Raw genomic sequence first — 18,611 nt, 5'->3', positions numbered from 1 at the left:
GATTCTGTGTGGAGACCTGGAAAACATGCACTGTTGGGGGTACTTGAGGACCAGGGCTGGGAACCACTGGTTTAAATCATTCTAATATAACAAATTTATCAAAGCATATAATTTTTCTGTTTTCCTGCATTTGGGTGGAAATTTTTGATTGTCATATGCTCCCATACATTTCCAGCTTTTTGTTACGACCAGATAGATCAGACTGAAAAATCTGTACGTGTGTACGCACCATAAGTTGTATTTCCGCTTCGACCTCTCTCTTCTGGTTCTGAGACCCAGATTAGTGTGACTATTTAACAAAGAAGATGCAATACACCGTGAGTGAATAAAGACAAACCAAACAAGCAGCATAATATTTATTTGGTGTTTCCATACTTGGTGTCCATCTTAAAAAAATATATATTTGTTGGACACAAAATTTTGCAGTAGCATATTATTATTCAGAAAGTTTATTTTCTAAACAGATCTATATCAAGGTACAGATACTTTCATACATTGGGTACACTTAAAGACCAGCGTGTTCAGTTAGACTAGAAAGGAGCCAAGAAAAAAACATCTCACTAGGGTTAGGGAAAACACAATCAAAGATTCTCATGATCAGAATTTAACAGATTACATGTACTGTACACACAGTAACTGGCCAATAGCCAAGCGTTGAGATTAACATCTCTAATATTACACACATCAGTAAGTCAAAACTCTGTACATCATTAACCATACGTTCATTCTAGTAAAAACAAAAATCCATTTAAGTCTGTTTTGGGAAAGGGAAAAAAAGTTGGGAAAAGGGAGACTGTTAAATCAAACTTTCCTAGATTGAAAAATAATTTTATCAAAACCCGATTTCAAATCACAGTTGTGAACAATTAGGACACACTGAAATTGCACTTTGACAATGACTGTAAAAGTCGTATCTATTGTTGGAATTCCAGTGATGATCTACAGCTCACAGTTTGTCCTCCGTCCCCTTTTTGCGAGAGTGTTTGTACTTGTCCACATATGCTTTTACAAGATTTGCTACTTTAGCTGAATCTACTTCTCCGCTCTTACTGTGGCAGACCTAAGAAGTAAATCAAAAGGGATGAGAGGTTTGGAGTTTTTTACAAATACAGGTAATACTACTTATTTTGTGCTAACAAAAACAGAGCAATAAATACATACATACATACATACATACATATATACAATTATTGTATATAAATAAGATGCCTCGTTTATCTACAGTTCTAAATCTGATGCTGAAGAACTCTTGTAGGATTTGATTCAAGCGACAATATTAAATTATCTTGCAGATCTGTATTATATGCATTTAGATCTGTAAGGTATCTTGATTTATCCTAATTTTTTTTAAATTGAAGCGATCAGAAACCTGTTTTTTCGAGTCCCATCGCATACCTTAATTAGTGGTATGTGATGGCATACGATGGGCGCCGTGCTAGGAAACAAGTACCAAGTTTTCTATTCAGTACCAAAATCTTTCATATTTAACTTTCTTTTATACTGTATCTAAAGCTGGGTACACACAAATTTATCTGTCCAATCTGTCTTGTGGGAACAAAAATCTGGTAATGTATGGGATATTATTGGCAATCACTGCCTTTCACCATCCGCCATAAGGGTGCTCACGCATGAGACGCTCACGCACCCCGTTCTGCCGGAGCACACCGCCTCTCCCCCGTAGCTGCTCGCACTAACTCTGCCCATCTCCCTGAAGCAGGGACGGACAGGGAATCTGCTCCCTGCAGCCGTGTGAAGGGGATGTGCGTGAGTGTGAGACGCTCACGCGTCCCCATCAGATACAGCACCTCTCCACCAGCCTGCGCCAGCTCAGGGATTCCTGTCGATTCCCTGAGCTGGCAGAGGCGCTACATCTGTACAGCATTCACGTTATACAAGATCTTAAAATATTTATTGAGAACTTACCTTGTCAACAGCTTTCTTTACTATTTCCTTGTATTCTTCCTTTGTGATGTCCTTATTTTGATAGTATTGTTTTATAGCCACTTTCACTTCATGTGCTGCTCTTTCCTGAATCTGAATCTTCTAGCAATGAATATAGAGAAGATCAGTAAGAGTACAGATTACTTGTCAAAACATTAAAACCAATTAAAGACTGTCAAATATTTTTCAGTAAATTTGCTTCCTGCTAGACCTTTTATTTGGCTTAGATTATGGATAAATTAGGAAAAGCAGCAAACATCAGTTTTGAATGTCAATGGTCAAAAAGGACACTGGCATATTTTGCCTAAATATACCTTTTCCTTCTTGGAGCTATCCGCACTGGCTTCCACTGTTATACTTTCCTTTGCAGCAGCAGATTTTACAGAAACATGTGCGTTTTTGCTGTGACTTGATGTTACCACACTACCAGAACTTGGTCCCAGAACCGTCCCAACTATTCCTTGGGCTGCTGTTGGAGCAGGCAAGAGTGGTGCACTCAAATTATTACTTACATGAGAAGCACTGGGATTAGCCTGTTTTAAAAAGTTAATAAAATGTCAATGTTTTATCACAAAAATGCAATAAAAAAATGAACATTGAAAAAGGACCGCTAGTTTCCAAAACGGAAAGTTTTAAAAACATGAACATGTAGTGAAAGTAGATACATTGTTCAGTGTAAACTTGGCATGCCACAACATTGCTGTCAAAAAGTATCCTCGCTCTACCCGAGACCTAAAACTCCTCCCACATAACCAGCCCACAGTGGCATAATGAGATGTAATACAGAATGCATAGTACTGTGATGTCAGTGGCTCTGCCCGCGGCAAGCTTACTCAGCATGCCAATTATGCAGGGACCAGATTTCTCAGGGAGTGTAAGATGGTGTCTAAATAAAAAAAATTACTGGCCAAAGTAATAATTTCAGGGCTTTAAGGGAAATACAATGCAGAAGCATGACTAAACTGTAGGAGCGCCACATCATTGTGTGGGATTGCAATATATAAATTAGTTTATTTTGTGTAGATGGTATTGTTTCCGGGGTATTCCGGTGTTTGGAGGGAGGATTGCATAAGCTTTCTCCATGCAAAAAACACAAAATTCACTTCCTCCTCTGAGTAACCTCCTCACTATGCTGAGCTATTGGACATTTTGTGCTATACTGAGTTTGTAATACTCAGTCAGATGTTGGCGGGCTACACTCTTCTTGAGCAATGGTCTCTGCTGACAGCTGTACAATCTACATCAATGGTTGTCATTTCGTTTCATATAGTCCTCTGCGGTTCAAAAAAGAAAAATTCCATTACGGAAAGGATGGCCAAATTAAATGCTCTCTCTGTAGCAAACAATGGTTATTTTCATCTCTTTTACGTGCCTAGTGGGTATTGTTCACTCTGTGAGAATTGCTACTTTAACTTTCTGGGGATCAGTAGTAGAATTTTCAAACTGGTATTTGTGTAGTTTCACAGCGCCCGATCTATATCGGATGCGATATAATCGGGCGCCGTGAAACTACACAAGTACCAAAACGGTACTTGTGTAGTTTCACAACACAAGTGTGAAGTATGTTTATTTCCAAGGGACAAGCCTGCAGTAGGCCTTTACGAGATGTTGAAAAGAACTGCAGGGATAGTTTCTTTTACAGAGGCACAGAATCGATGTACTGCCATTGTATGGTACAGATTGTGAGCAGCTTTGCAGTGTACTATGTCTATATTTGTGTGCGCTGTAGACCGTGTTAGCAGCACACCTAGCCAAGTCCAATTTTAAATGGTAAAAAAGGAACCCTGCCCTTATTCTGGCATTCTACTATGTCTCCAAGCTTCCCATCCTTGGCCCAGTGTCCCATGTGCTTATCACCACCAGGGGAATAGATGCTGTGCACATGACACCTATTCAGTGAGGGCAGAGCTTGGGCCATACGCACCATGGGCCTGATTCGGGTTAGTTTGTAACCCCATGGTTTATGTACTTAGCTGATTGTGGGGGCACTACGCATGCACAGGACCGTTTCTTCACATTTGAAGAACAAGTCCTGTGTTATCACTAGGAGACCCCATAAGCTGCGGCATGACAGACAATCTGAGTGTAGGGGAGGGGAGCGAATCAGGGCTGCTGTCACTCTACAAAACGGAAGTGTCGTATCATATGGCAGGAGTGCCAAGGCCAGGCTTTACAGGATTGGGTGCAGATTCTCTGTGCCTGGCAGGGTAATTCTGATGGTCATGGCTGCAACCATCTCTAGTCACAGCAATCTGATAGCAAGTGAAAATGAATTACTATGGCCAAACAACCTTTATTTCACCCCTACAATGACAAATGTTTCAAAATTAAAGAATTTCCAATTTTCAAGTATTTAGCCAATAATTGTGGTGATACTTTTGTTTGGACAATCTTAATTGGTCAGTCTTTTTTTTTTTTTTTTGGGGGGGGGGGGGGGGGAGAAGAAATAAAACAAGAAAGTTTAACTTAATAATATGAATAATGAAAATATTTGAAGCAGGAATTGTTAATTCGTACACGTGGTATTTAATAGTATACTATGAATGTGACATGTAACATGATTTCATGCCATCTACACTTCACTGTACCCCTCAAGATGGTCTACAAAAGGATGTAAACCAGACTTTAGTATATGCAATAAGAAGTGTTAACTGCATCTCTAATACCTATACACCATCATAGCCGTCCCAATCCCCACTGAGCCACTGCAATTAGGGTGGTGGGTACCATGTGTTTGAACAGGGCATACATTAAGCAGTCCTGGTGTAGCACTATTGTCTTATGACTGCAAGAAGCTTTCTCCACAACTACCAATATTAAATGGCAGCCATTAGAATGTGTGTCTACCTTTATAGATTAGGTAGGGACAGGCTAGATAAACTGCCCTCTATATAAAATGCAGCTCCTCCTTTTTCCCATTCAATAACTTCATTACTATTAAACAGTGCTCCAGCCAATAAGCTCCTGTTGTTTTTCAAACAACAGTTATGATCAACGGTGGTCCAGCAAATCAGTTCCTATGAGACAAGTGATAAGAATATTACTCCTTGTTAAATCTACCTACATCGCTGAAAAAAGTAACGATCAATAAATAGAATTTGCTGTCAGATCCTCTCACACTACACCTGCATTTAGGCTTTCTGTTCTGCCGGTGCTTGGAGAAGACCTATACAAGCGATGGCGATCCGGCTTGCTCTGTGCATTTAACGGTCCTTTTACCCAGGTTCTTCCCAGGTCCAAGTGTTTGCTACCCAGCTTGGAAATTCCTGGTCACTGAGATTGGAAAAGGGTCTACAAAAAATAACCCAAAGAGTCATGTCTCGAGATATGCTGACAATAACTGGTGATCTTGCGGCAGAAGTTCTGACCAACTTACAAACAGAATGTATAAGTTGGGTATAATATACCCATATGATTAGGACTAGGGAATTTATTAATAGATGAGCCCTTTCCTCTCCCACACCCCAAAATGATGACCAATCTTGTAGTGGGAATTAAGTGTCTAATGCATCTTCCACCCCATCCCTCTTGTATTCTTATAGGAGAACGTCTCACATCCATACTGGTGTGAAAGTGGCATACGATTTGAGGTGTTACTAAAATCATAAATCACCTATTCTATATCTTTATAGCTGTTCTGTATCTGTAGATTTGTTCTTGATAAATATATAGTGATTACATAAAAAAAAAAAAATCTAGATAATGCAGCTTTCTTAACTTTTCATCCACCAGTTCTGGGTAAAAAGGAAACAATTCACATCTCCTAGGAGGTTGTATATACTTTACACAACTTTTGATAAAACTCCTAAAAGCCCTTAAGCCTTGCTTATATGTAAAAAGGGTGCTTTTACTTCTCAGAATTAAAGTACAGTCATGTGTCAGCCATCTCATAGAAACAGGCTCAAATGGAATAGCATCGAGCACTAGATTGAGGTCCCACAGAGCCACAGATTAGTGAAGAGAGCAGATAATCTTCAGAATTTGGAAGATGTGAATTTTTTTTTTTATGTCATTTCGGTACCCAGTTACGGTTTATTTTTGAGCCTTGATTATATATTGTATTGCCACAAGGAGGAAAAACACTGGCTTCCAGTATCAGGTTATCAAGAACCTTCAGAGCATTTTGCTTGTGATCCTGCAGGCTCAGTAATGTAAGCGGTAGACTACACATGTGCACCCTGTCCACTGATGCAGCTATAGCTATTGTGCCCTGGACTGTATCAAGACACCTCTTTCTTGCTTAGTATATTCATTTGCACAGCCAGAAATCTTAGTTGAGCAATGGAAAAAAAAGCCGTCAGTCATAATATCCACAGCAGTAGGTTCCCAACTTACAATTGCGCTCCCGCACGCATCCCATCGCACAGCACAATTAGTATGTGCTGCAGGTACTTTTTGAATTAGATTGCATCGCATCTAGTACGGAACGCATGGTGCTTTAGACCATCACATGCGTTTTGAACTAGATGCGATGTTATCCAGTTCCAAACACACTGTGCCTATCGCTATGTGTATGGGCACCTTAAAGCTGATTTCCACACTAACTTGTATTGCCTGCTAACCTTCTCCTAGATATACATATAGTTCCAATCACACCACTGCTGTCATATAGAAGCCGCATTCTGAACAGGCAAGGTCAGTTCGGTATACCAGCTTAGCAATGGCTGCATCCACTTTAGGCATCAAAGTACATTTTTTTCATTTCCTTTTCACTAAATGGATAAAACAGTCCAGTCTTAAAATTCATTATTAGACTCTCCCTCCGGGCCTTAGTGGATGGTAGGGCATTAACTACCACATTTTCTGGAACCACAGTGGGCGAAGAGGAAAAATAAATAAAAAAAAACCTGTGTCGACATAAGGATCACAACTTTTTGGAAATCTACTCAGGCTTCATTCTGCAATATACATTGCAGCAGACAAGATTTTTAAAGTCCTAGCTCACATATAGTTTCCAAAGTCAGGCACGTCATTACGACAGTGCACAGACATGAAAAGAATCCCAGAATTGATGTCCAGATGAACACCCACTGAACCTCCTGCTATCCTTCTCCAAAAAATATATATACAGGATCTCCCCACATAAACTGAGGTCTCAGACACCCAAAGCCATTGCAATAGGCAAACAACGAGGTGGTAGACTGGTGTTCCCAGGGCATACATATGGATGACTGTCAGTGGGGATGCAAACATGGTTCTGGAAAGTATACTCAACTTCTCCCTTAACCTCCCCGCTAGTGCCTAACCTTTGTACTCCCTCCCTAACCCAAACTCCCCTCTCTGCATATTTACTTTTGGGAAGCCAGCAGTCAGAATACTGGCGCCAGCAGCCTAATATATGACGGCATAATGGCACCGGTCTCCTGGTGGTCGTTCGAAGGACAGCATCTGTATTGTGACTGTCAGCATCCCGTCTGCCGGAATGCTAAACACATCCCATTCTCAGATAGCCAGCCCAATCCTTGGCTAGAATTAAGGAATGGTAGATATCAGAAAATATAGAGGAAGAGGAGGAGCTGCATTATTAATACAAGGGGGTATTTTCACTGTATGTAGCGAACTGAAAAGGAACAGCAGCAAGCGCAAAAAATCCACAAAAACAAACTATAAGGACTAGTAAGCACTGCCAATCATGTCTCATTCCTTACTTAGCTCACCTGAGCTCATAAAACCAGATGTAGTAACAATCTGGAGATACAGCAGGAGTTTCAATTTCGCAGTTGGGACCAACACCTGAAGATTGCAAAACTAGCTTGACTAGCAAATGTTCTACATTATAGAGCACAACACTTTGTTGAACAGCAATAAGTCATGAGTATCACTGCTTTCCATGACACACTGCATTAAAATCTTTAAGTCAGTTAAGTAGTGATGCCAAGTTACTCTTCTATATTTACAACAACAACAAAAAAACACACATTAAAAAAAAAAATGCAAAAACAATATACCTGCACTGGTTTTCCATCTTGCTGTGGCATAATGTAACTGATTTGGTGGGATGGTGGAGGCGGTGGTGGGGGTGGGGGCAATCCCTGAGGCACACTCGATGGAGCAGATACCTGAACAAGAGGTAGTGCTGGGTGGAGATGGATGGGAAGCTGCGGATGAAGATTATATGGATTGTGTTGGATGTTCACTATGGGAGGATGGACGCCCACTGGATAAGGGAAAATATTCATTGGTTGAGGTGGTGGTGGTGGTGCATTCATTGGAGGCTGTGGTACATTCATTGGAGGAGGTTGCACTATATTTACAGGGATAGGAGTGCTTTCATTTTGTTGACTTGGTTGGTCTTTGAGAGCTGGATCTGCTTCAAAAGAAAAGGTTTATAAAACATTTATAAATCACCCATATATAACATGGTCATATGTATGTATGTATGTATGTATGTATGTATGTATTTTTTTCTAATCTTAAAATTTCTACTTTATCTGAACATTTGTGTTTAGTCACAAGAAATGGAATGAGCGTGGATAAGTAAAGTGTTGGTTTTTTTTTAACATATCTTATAAGGCACTTTAATTCAATACTTTCTTTTTATCATAGGATTTTACATAGAATTTATGAAAAAGGAGAAGCTGGTCAGAGTTACTGTAGGTAACATTTTATTACATCATATGGAGCTCAAGTAATGTAAATCCTATAATATGCCAGTTCCATGTGGAACAGGTTGCATGAATTACTACCCTAGATATCAGGGACTTTTTAGGCCATCTACATCATCATATTCTTTAGCATCTTATGTCCAAGTAAAACTGGCTAATCTTCTTTAATATATATTATGTAAAAATACAAACCTTGGTCTTGGGACTCTTCTTGCTTTGGCCATACTGACTGGGCTCCTGTGGGGTTTCGGCCCCTTTTTGAGTAGTAATTTTGCACATCAGCAGGCAGTGTTTTTCTGACAGCCCAACTTGATGCGGATGACCATCCAGACCGATCAGCAGGTGGCTCAAACGAATCATCATATTTCAGTTTATAATTTTTATGCTCTGGGAACCTTGAAGATTCTTGCCCTGAAGTGTTAGAATTTCCTGAGAAGGACTGTCTATTGTTCCAATTATTCTCATTTTGGTCTCCATAATTAAATCCACCTCTGAAACCACCTCGGCCACGACCCCCTCGACCCCTGGGTGACTGCCAATCCATGTTAACATTTCTATTCCATGAATCCCCTGGGCTATACTGGCTGTTATCTTCCCAAGGAGAACTTCTAGGAGATCCTCTTCCTCTATTCCCTCTTCCCCTGTCCCCCCTACCCCTAAAATCACCTCTACGGTCTCCTCGACCCCTGTTGTCTCCCCACCCTCTCTCCCCCCTTCCTCTATTTTCACCCCTCATCCAGCCATCCCCCCTTCCCCTGCTGTCCACAGATTTCATCTTTTCCACCACCCAATCAGGGTAATCATTTTTAGTCTCCGTATATTGTTCAACTGTATCTCTTGTATCATATTTTTCATTTCTAAAGTGTTCGTTTGGCTTTTCATGTTCATTTCTTCTGTACCTTTCACTTCCTCTAGGACTCTTCCAATTGTCATTTGACCGCCTCTCTTTCCAAGGAGGTGAACTACAGTCCTTCTCACTCCTTTCAGCTGTGTTACTTCGATTTCGGTTTCTGCTACGTGATCCAGACCTTGAGCGAGATCTGCTTCTAGATTTAGACTGTCTCCTATGGTGGCGGTCTCTGCTCCTTCCTTTCCATTGTGAATCATTATTACGATCTCCATCTCTGTCACGTGATCTAGATTTACGCTTAACGGGAGAGTCTCTAACTTTAGATCGTGAACGGGATCTTGGCCTTTCTTTAGCATCACTTTTTGTAGGAGACCAGGTTATTGATGGGGAATGAAATCTAGATCTCCTTGCTCGTGATTCTTTTTTAGGCGTATCACTACCAACCGACAATGGTGCCTTTTGTGGTGTATCACTACCAGCAGATATTGGTTCTTTTTGAGGTGTTTCACTACCAACAGACAGTAGTTCTTTTTGGGGGGACTTTATTACCTTTTTACTTGCAGAAACCGAAGAATCAATCTCAGTTTTGCCAGTTACAATATTTTCTACAGACTGCTCAATTTCTAATTCATTATGATCACTACATACAGAATCACAATCCATAGCTACAGATTCAATGTTATCATCACAAAACGCCTTTTGAGGTTCATTGTTAACATCGTTTTTTCCATTACCATCAGAACTCAGTATGTCACCATCTGCCACATCAAGAGATGGCTCAGGTAAGCTTTTAAGCATTTTATTTTCTACAAAAGAACTTTGTACGTCTTCACTGCAAAGTCTGGGAGCTTCAGTTTCATCTGCTTCACAAGCTGTTTCACATATGGGACTTTTAGGTAAAGCCAAACATTGTTCTGGAAGCTCTGCTCTATTTAGAGAAATGGCAGGGCTATATTTATGGTCTGATTCACTAGGTATGCATGTCTTAGCATCTTCTCCTTCAATACATTCTTTCGGTTTGGTTGACTGAGAGTTCACTTCCAAGCCATTAGCTTGTTCATCAGGTCTAATATCTGGTTTTATTGTTCCATCCAACACAGGTTGTTCATTATTTTGCATTTCCATAATGGCTTGTGCTTCAGACTGTTTATTAGGTGAGGAAAGGTCCAGGTCACACTGCTTGGATGAATCTTCAGTGACAGAAACTAAAGATTCCTCAGCTTCTTCTATTTCAGATGAAGAAACACTATGTCCATTCTTCAACTGAGAGAAGCTGCCCGACTCCCTGTCATCAGAATGGACTTGCCCGATATCTGAACAGTCTTCTTCATTCATATCTTTAATATCTTCAGAGGATGCTGAAGTATCAGAGGGTTTAGATTTGCACTCAGTTTCAGAAGCAGGGGAACATGCATATTCCTGCTGTTCCCCAACAGAAGATAATGGCGAGAAGTCTTTGTTATCAGAGTCCGTGTGTTTCTCTGAAACGTGAGACGATGAGGAATCATCTAAAGAAACATGCAGATTCACAGATTCCAAAGAATGTTCTTCGGATCCCAACTGCTCCACATTACAGGACTCATGATGCATCATAGAAACTGGCTCACTTTCTCCCAAAGCAGTCTGTCCATTTTTTAAGACTGGGGAGGTGGGTATATTCTCTTTGTCAAACTGATCCTCACCAACACAGTGCTTATTTTGCATAGGTGAGGAAACAGACAATGGTTGATCAGATTGTTCCAAAGGTAGGATATGAAGAGATTGATCATCTACATGTTTGTAACCTCCCTCAGTGCTGTTTGTAGGAAGTACATTTGATTCATATTGTTCTGTTCCTGACAATTCTTCTTCCGGCATTTTACACTTTTTCTCCTCTTGCTCCAATTCACTTTCAGAATTCTCCTTACTATCATTAGATTCTTCTTCCATGTGTGTTGCTGATCGGAGCCGCTTCCTAACCTGGGATCCTTTTTTAGGTGCTCTTTTTCTTTGTTTGGAAGGTCGTTTACTAGTACGTTCAGAAACATTTTTGGAAGATGTATTAGATCCAAGTGTATCATGATCAGAGCTGCTGGACTTTGGCGAGTTCTGAAGCTGGCTTACGTCAGACTTGCTATTTCGGGCAGATCTCCGCCGAGGACTAGACGACTGCACAGGCTTTTTTCTTGTTCCTCTGCTATTGGATGCACCAGATGCGGTTTGCTTTTTTTCAGTGCCATCTTGGGCACTAGAGTGAACACAGCTTCTTTTTGAGAAACCTACTTTGCAATAAAAAAATAAAAAAAGTTAAGAATATGATCAAGATAATTAACACAACTCATATATATATAGTATGTTATTGCAATGGAAGGTCTCTAATTGCAACAACAAAAAAAAACCACATTTTAGGTGTTTTTAGCCAAATATTTAAATGTGGTGTTGAAATATTAATGTAAGAAAAACTGTATTAAGTATATTTATACAAGAGCCATACATTCTTCATAACCATAACAGATCTCCGTTGTATATATTTACAACATAGCTAAGGTGTATCTGCTCTGGTGGTCCTACGCTACATATTCAACTAACTGTGAAAACACTAAAGTGGATTATTTCTATGGCAGAAGTGATGTGATAAACTGTTGGCAACATTACCAAACAGATAATCTGTAACATCATTGAGCTCCTCAATGTAATACTTCCATTTACTAGGATTTATTCACTAATTACACTTATAACAAGTTATGGTTAACCATGGTCATAGTAGAACAGATACTTTTACATATTGGCAACTATAATATATTGATGGTCAGGCTCTTTTTAAATATGTATGTGACTAAATAACCTACCATTAACACTGTTCCTGAAATACAAAACATATTTTAATCCCACCAGAGCACTCTTATTAAAAAGCCCATTTCTACAATGTCCGTGCCATTATTGAAGTCTTCATTGATGTTCCCGAAGGTTCCACTTACTGTATTCTTTCAGACTATCATTGATAACTTTAATATTCCCAATAAGCCAGCATGGACAGCCTCGAAGATAAACCTCCATTTGTACAAAACTACAGACCTTACGCTGTCTTTCTGCTAAAGACTCATCGGTACTTATGTAGTATCTGGGCTGCCGATTTCTAAATCGGGTCGGATCGGGAGATCGCATCGCATGCGACCATGCGATTCGATGCGATGCGATGACCCGATTTTTCCATAGGAATCAATGTTAAAATGGACTGAGTCCATTTTAACATGGAATTCAATGGGAAAAATGGGTCCTTTTCATACCCCTACTATCCAAGTGGGCATGGAGTTGGATATAAACCTGTGGCGAGCGTAGCGAGCCACCGAGCCCGAAGCGTGGCGAGCGAAGCGAGCCCCGCGAGGGGACGAATACCGTCCCCTCGCGGGGCTCGCTTCGCTCGCCACGCTTCGGGCTCGGTGGCTCGCTACGCTCGCCACGCTTCGGGCTCGGTGGCTCGCTACGCTCGCCACAGGTTTATATCCAACTCCATGCCCACTTGGATAGTAGGGGTATGAAAAGGACCCATTTTTCCATAGGAATCATTTTAACATTGATTCCTATGGAAAAATCGGGTCATCGCATCCGATATCGGATGCGATGCGATATCGCATCGCATCGCATCTGATTGTATGCCTTAACTTAAGGCATACAATCAAAAAATCGGCAGCCCAGATACTACATAAGTACCGACTCATCAACTACATGTTGCCTGTTTTCACCCACTAACCCTTATTAAGAGCCAGTTTCAAGTAGCCCCTGTTAAATTACAAGGCCTGATTGATCTGGCTGTATTATTATTATTATAATTTTATTTATAAGGCGCCACAAGTGTTTTGCAGCGCCGTACAAAAGGAACAATACAGGGAGACAAAGCTTGCCTGTATGTATTTTTGTTCGGCTAAGAGGAAGACCCGACCAAATATCCGCGTTAAATGACCTAATCGTGGATGCCATACCCTTAGCTCTGGAAACTTACCCTTTATTCTATGCATTAACATACATTAGCAGGTTGTTTACCACACAAGGAAAAGGGGCGCTATACTTAAATAGCATGAGCGTAAAAGCTCAAGGCTGTATGCGATGACAATGGTTAGTGACCATGGTAATGGTCATAAAATGCAGTGTCTTGCTTTAATGTTAGTACCTTTGTTCACAATAGAAACGGGACTTCTGGTGAAAATATATTCATCCAATGAAGGTGGTGGGTGGATGAGTATTTCAGGAGAAATAGAATTGCTAAAAAACAAAATATTTAAGTTACAATTACAAATGTTATGTAAATGAAAGCACAGCATAGCAACATTTATATACTACATCTTCTAGATGATGGACAAGTAGTTCTACATTATCAGCCTACGACCGCATGCGAGTGTTGCATAAAACCCCTGAATAAGGTTGGTAATTGAATACATGTTAAGGTACATATAAAGCCACTTGCAAAAAAATAACAATGGAAAATAGCAATTGAAGTGATTACTTTATCATGAACGCATGTTGGTTTAACTATAGATTTTCAGCAAGTTTGCAGTAAGTCGCAGCAAAATTTCATATTCTACGTATTCATTTTTATTGAACTGTTGGAGAAGAAAGATAGTACCCTAATACATACATTTGCATGTAAAGATAAATAAGTTCTATTGTGCATACTATATGATGCAGGAACACTACAATTTTAGGAAAAAAAAACTATGTAAATTGTACCCATTCTTCCTATACCCAAAGAGTACACACCGAGCTCTAATTGGGAACTAAATTATTGCTTCATTATAGATGGGCGGGCCAAGACTAATCTTGAAAGCACTTCTCAATATCTAGGTAGGCATTGTTGAAGTATCTTGTTTAGGTTTCAACTAGTAAAATGTCCATAAAATTAAAACAAAATAGTGCCATAACCAGCCATCATTATTATTACTTTAAACTATTAATATTCAGAAAACAAGGTGGGTGGGATGTTGGTTATCAGCACAGAGGGCCGTATTCAATGAGAATACTGACGACGTGCAGCGAATCCTGTTTAGGATTCGCTGCACATTCGCCACTGCCCGCCGCGTTCCGGAGCCTCGCCGGCTCCAGTATTCAACGAGTCAGGGGCTCGCTGCCCCTGACCGGCGAATTTTAACTCCTGCCGCAGGGAGCCTGAGGACAGCGGCAGGCAGGGAGATGGAAGTCTCCCTGCCTGCCCCAGAAGTTTGTGGGGGGGGGGGCTCCCCGGGTGCCAGGCAGCACAGGCTGCCCCCCAGGAGAGCCAGCAGGGAAGCAGATATTCACTGCACCCGATCGTGCATATGGTAATGATCGGGTGCAGTGAATATATGAATATCTAATGAGCGGCTCGGCTCCGGTCCCCTGCTGGCTGCTCGTGTAAAAAAACACCCTGTGCTGCGTGGGTGTCCTCCGAGTACTCCTGTTTCCTCACATAGTCCAAAAATCTACTGGCAGGTTAATTGGCTCCCAACAAAATTAACCCTAGTATTAATGTGTTTGCATGTGGTAGGGAATATAGCGTGTTAGCTCCACTGGGGCAGGGACTGATGTGAATGTTTAAAAATAGTCTCTGTAATGGTGTGTACACACTATCGATTTGGCTTGCAATGCGATCCCGATGCAATCAGATCGCATTGCAGCACAGCATGCGATCTGCATACAATTTTGACTATATAGTGCAGATCTGCACTATATAGTCTATGCAGCCAAGACTTTCTACCTGCGATACAGGAACGCGCATCGGGATCGCAAGGGTTAAAACCCATGTGATCTGCATGCGATTTTGACTATATAGTCAGAATCTAATTTACATTGTAAAAGTGTGTACACACACCATAAAAAAGCGCTGCAGATATGTGCACTATATAAATAACTTCTAATTTTTATAAACATTTGAAAGGATGGTCATAATAAAAGTTAAACTAGGAGGTGTCATCTAGCATGACAGATAATGGTTCGTAAGATGTGAATATTAACATAATGAAATAGTCATTTGTAAAACAGATACTAGTTTTTTATAGCGTACCATTCAATCATTCCAACAGCAGATGAAAACCTCAGATGTTTCATCCCTTCCCTCTTCCGTCGTATCAAGCTTATTTCATGCTCTTCTTCTGCGCTATAAAGAAAAATAATTAACCGTCATTTGCAGAAAAGGACTGACCGAGCAATTCAGACTGCGGTTTATTTTGGGGGTAATGAAATAAAGGTCTGAGGGGAGATGTGTCAAACCATCTAAAAGATCAAAAAAGGTAGGGAAATGGCAATAGAAAATGCTGCTTCTAGATATTATTTTCAAGTACATTCTTTAGAATAGCTTGAAGCCGATTAGTTACAATATGCAACTTTATCACATGTCCTCTTCAGAAGGTTTGATACATCTACTCCTGAATGTGAAGATTTAATTAACACTAACCCAACTTTGCACAAATGCTCATCTTGAGTACCTGCTCATCTGAGGCAACTGCATTAAAGGCAACCAACGGTTTCTGTTTTTTTTTTAGATTTTTAGCCTACATGTACTTACAAGCAGTAGAGGGGACATCCATTACTTTGCATATATCATTGTACAATCTCTTCACAACACAAGTCTTGTGGTCTTCGAACACAGGAGTTTCCAGGGTCGGACCCAACTTCATACCCCATTTACACAGCACTTCAACCCAGGTCTGCGCCATTTACACTGAACCTGGGTCAGCCCTGCTTTCCCTCCCATGCACAGTAGCCAGGCTACTGTGCTTCATACAGAGGTGCCAGGCTACTGTGCTTCATACAGAGGTGCCAGGCTACTGTGCTTCATAGTAAAGGAAAACTGTACTCACATTTCCCCTAGCTGGGACAGGCTCTCAGAAGCCTTAGCAGCAGCGCTCCCTCCCCAGGCTGTCACCAGACTCTCCGTACACCTGGCTCTGCACTGCACCCCGCTCCAGACACTCTTGCTCCCGGGTCCTCCTTACAGTCACAACTTGGGGGAACCAACTGGCAGCTAAGGAGAGCGCTGGAAGGTGGGGCCAGTGAGTTCAGCAGCATTAGCTGGGTGGGGGGGTATCCAGCTGCTGGAGGCTGCAGGGAATAGTGTCAGGGGTCGCAGTAGCCATGTGGGATTAATTCAATCACGGTGAGCAAAAAAAAAAAAAAAAAAACCATTGCGAAGACATCTTCACCCCAGTTACTATGAATTTTGTACACAAGCCTGTAGCTTCTGCAAGCTATGCATAGGCTAGCCCGTGAGGTTCCTCTCACACCTAGCTGAATAGACTGGTGTGTGTCAACTTTTAATACTAGAAATTGCTAAATACTTTACTGTTCAAATAAAGTTTTAAATCTGCCAAAAGTTTAATTCCATGATCACTAAATTAATGTAATTAGAGAGAAACAAAAACCATAAGGCTTTGCCTCTATGTCCATATAAAAGAGCTTTAGTCCCCGTTAAAAAGTTTGATTACAATACAGGATTATATAGATGGAAAATTATTCTCTTCTCCACTGAGAACACCCGCTCTCTTTCCCCATACACATCTTTCAGTTCTTTTTATTGCAATTTCAATTTTAGTGTGTCATTTAATTTTTGCTTCACAGAAAAGTTATGTTGCTTCTCTACCTTCACAGATCGGACATAAACTCCATTTATTGCTGCTTGGTGTGAGAATATACTATGCCCACCTTAATTGCCGGGATAGATATATAGAATATATATATATATATATATATATATATATATATATATATATATATATATATATATATATATATATATATATATATATATATATATACACAAAAGCAGACTAGTGTAGTGTAAAGTGCATAAACTAGCGTTCATTTCAGGAATTCTGGAGAAGAACCACTCCACAAAAAGGTGGTGAGTTTGTGACTCATACAGCTTTCACACTGCAAAACCTGCTTTGACCTGGTTTTTTACTCGTTTCTTTAACCGGCTCAGAGCAAGTTTTACACCTTTCACACTGCATGTTGTAAACGGCATATAACTGGTTAATTACCGTTTTTGTACCTCTCACATTGAACCCGTTGTGAAAGGTACAAATCAGTAATTCCCAGGAATATACCACCCGTCCCCTAGTATCCGGCCTGCGCCCCCTCCTCCCCTGGTACTAAGCACCGCTTCCCCGCTGCTTAGTACGAGGGGAGGAGGGGTTCAGCGGGGGAAGCGCTGCTTAGTACCAGGGGAGGGGGAGCACTGGGAAGGGGGAGGGGCCACCAGTGTGGGATCCGATATACTGATTCAGACCCGTTCACACTGCACGAATAACTGGGTCTGGAACATGTAGGATCCTTCTTTTTACCCTTTTTGAATTACCGGTTTTCTTGAACCGGTAATTTAAAACTGCTGCTTTCACACTGTAGCTCTAACCATTTTGAAAGGCTAAAAAAAAAACGCAATATACAGTTTTAGAGCTGCAGTGTGAAAGGGGTATCAGATATCAAATCCCTCCAATGTGCCCAGCTAACTGGGCATATTGGCATCCTTCTCCACTTGAGCACATACTGATCTAGAGCACTGGTGGAGCAGACTAGATTAGTTATAAACTACACTGCCCAACTACCTGGTGTTGGTATAATTTTCCATAACATTTGGAAGAAACTAGTAAACAAAAAGTGACAGCACAACATTGTCCACCTAGTCCTGGCAAGGATTTAAGGAGACAACACAACATGCATGTTTTCAATTGGGAGGACAGAGAGGCTGTATGAAGGAGTAATAGACACTACCACCAAAGACGGGTGTGGTATAGTGGTCCGACAGTTGGGATCCCAACAGCCATTATCCCGACTGGCCGGACCCAGACAGCATGGCGAGCGCAACAAAGCCCCATGCGGGCTCGCTACGCAAGCCACCTATTCTATTCTCCCTCTATGGGGGTCGTGGACCTCCACGACGGAAAATAGCAGACGGCCGTCGGGAACCCGGCTGTCTGTGTTTTGACAGTCGGGATCCCAACGTCGGGTGAATGCCTGTCGGGATCCCGTCCGGCACCCACCAAAGACAATGGAGCCATCATTGGAGAGCCAACTTTCAGTTTCCATTGACCAGTTAAGTGATAGTGAAGTATTGGAATATTAAAGGCCATTTTGGCCCTCAGGAGGTTTTGGTCCTCCCTGAGCACGCCTTAGGACACCTGCGTTATGGTTGGACATGTGTACTGCACCAGTCAAATGCAGAAAAAGTAAACACAGAAAAGAAAGGACACAAAGGATGAAATAACCAT

General features: G+C 41.1%; 1 protein-coding gene across 8 annotated transcripts in view; it reads right to left on the bottom strand.

Moving 5' to 3' along the window:
- Nucleotides 1-341: 341 nt before the first annotated feature.
- Nucleotides 342-18,611, bottom strand: part of SCAF11 (SR-related CTD associated factor 11) — a 65,761-nt gene continuing 47,491 nt past the window's right edge. For 2 of the 8 annotated variants that reach the window (XM_083182647.1, XM_083182653.1), the window contains 7 exons: nt 15,410-15,502; nt 13,544-13,635; nt 8,739-11,657; nt 7,890-8,251; nt 2,256-2,474; nt 1,924-2,043; nt 342-1,060 (listed from right to left, as the gene is read on the bottom strand). In XM_083182647.1, coding sequence (XP_083038773.1) covers nt 947-1,060; nt 1,924-2,043; nt 2,256-2,474; nt 7,890-8,251; nt 8,739-11,657; nt 13,544-13,635; nt 15,410-15,502 — 3,919 coding nt within the window. In that variant the 3' untranslated portion in view covers nt 342-946. The remainder of the gene's footprint in view (nt 1,061-1,923; nt 2,044-2,255; nt 2,475-7,889; nt 8,252-8,738; nt 11,658-13,543; nt 13,636-15,409; nt 15,503-18,611) is intronic. The other 6 variants (XM_083182650.1, XM_083182649.1, XM_083182648.1 and 3 more) reach the window with 6 other exon arrangements.

This window comes from Crinia signifera, chromosome 4 (genome assembly GCF_055691185.1).
Source record: "Crinia signifera chromosome 4, ASM5569118v1, whole genome shotgun sequence".
NCBI lineage: Eukaryota > Metazoa > Chordata > Amphibia > Anura > Myobatrachidae > Crinia > Crinia signifera.
This window is presented reverse-complemented; position numbering and strand designations above follow the sequence as displayed.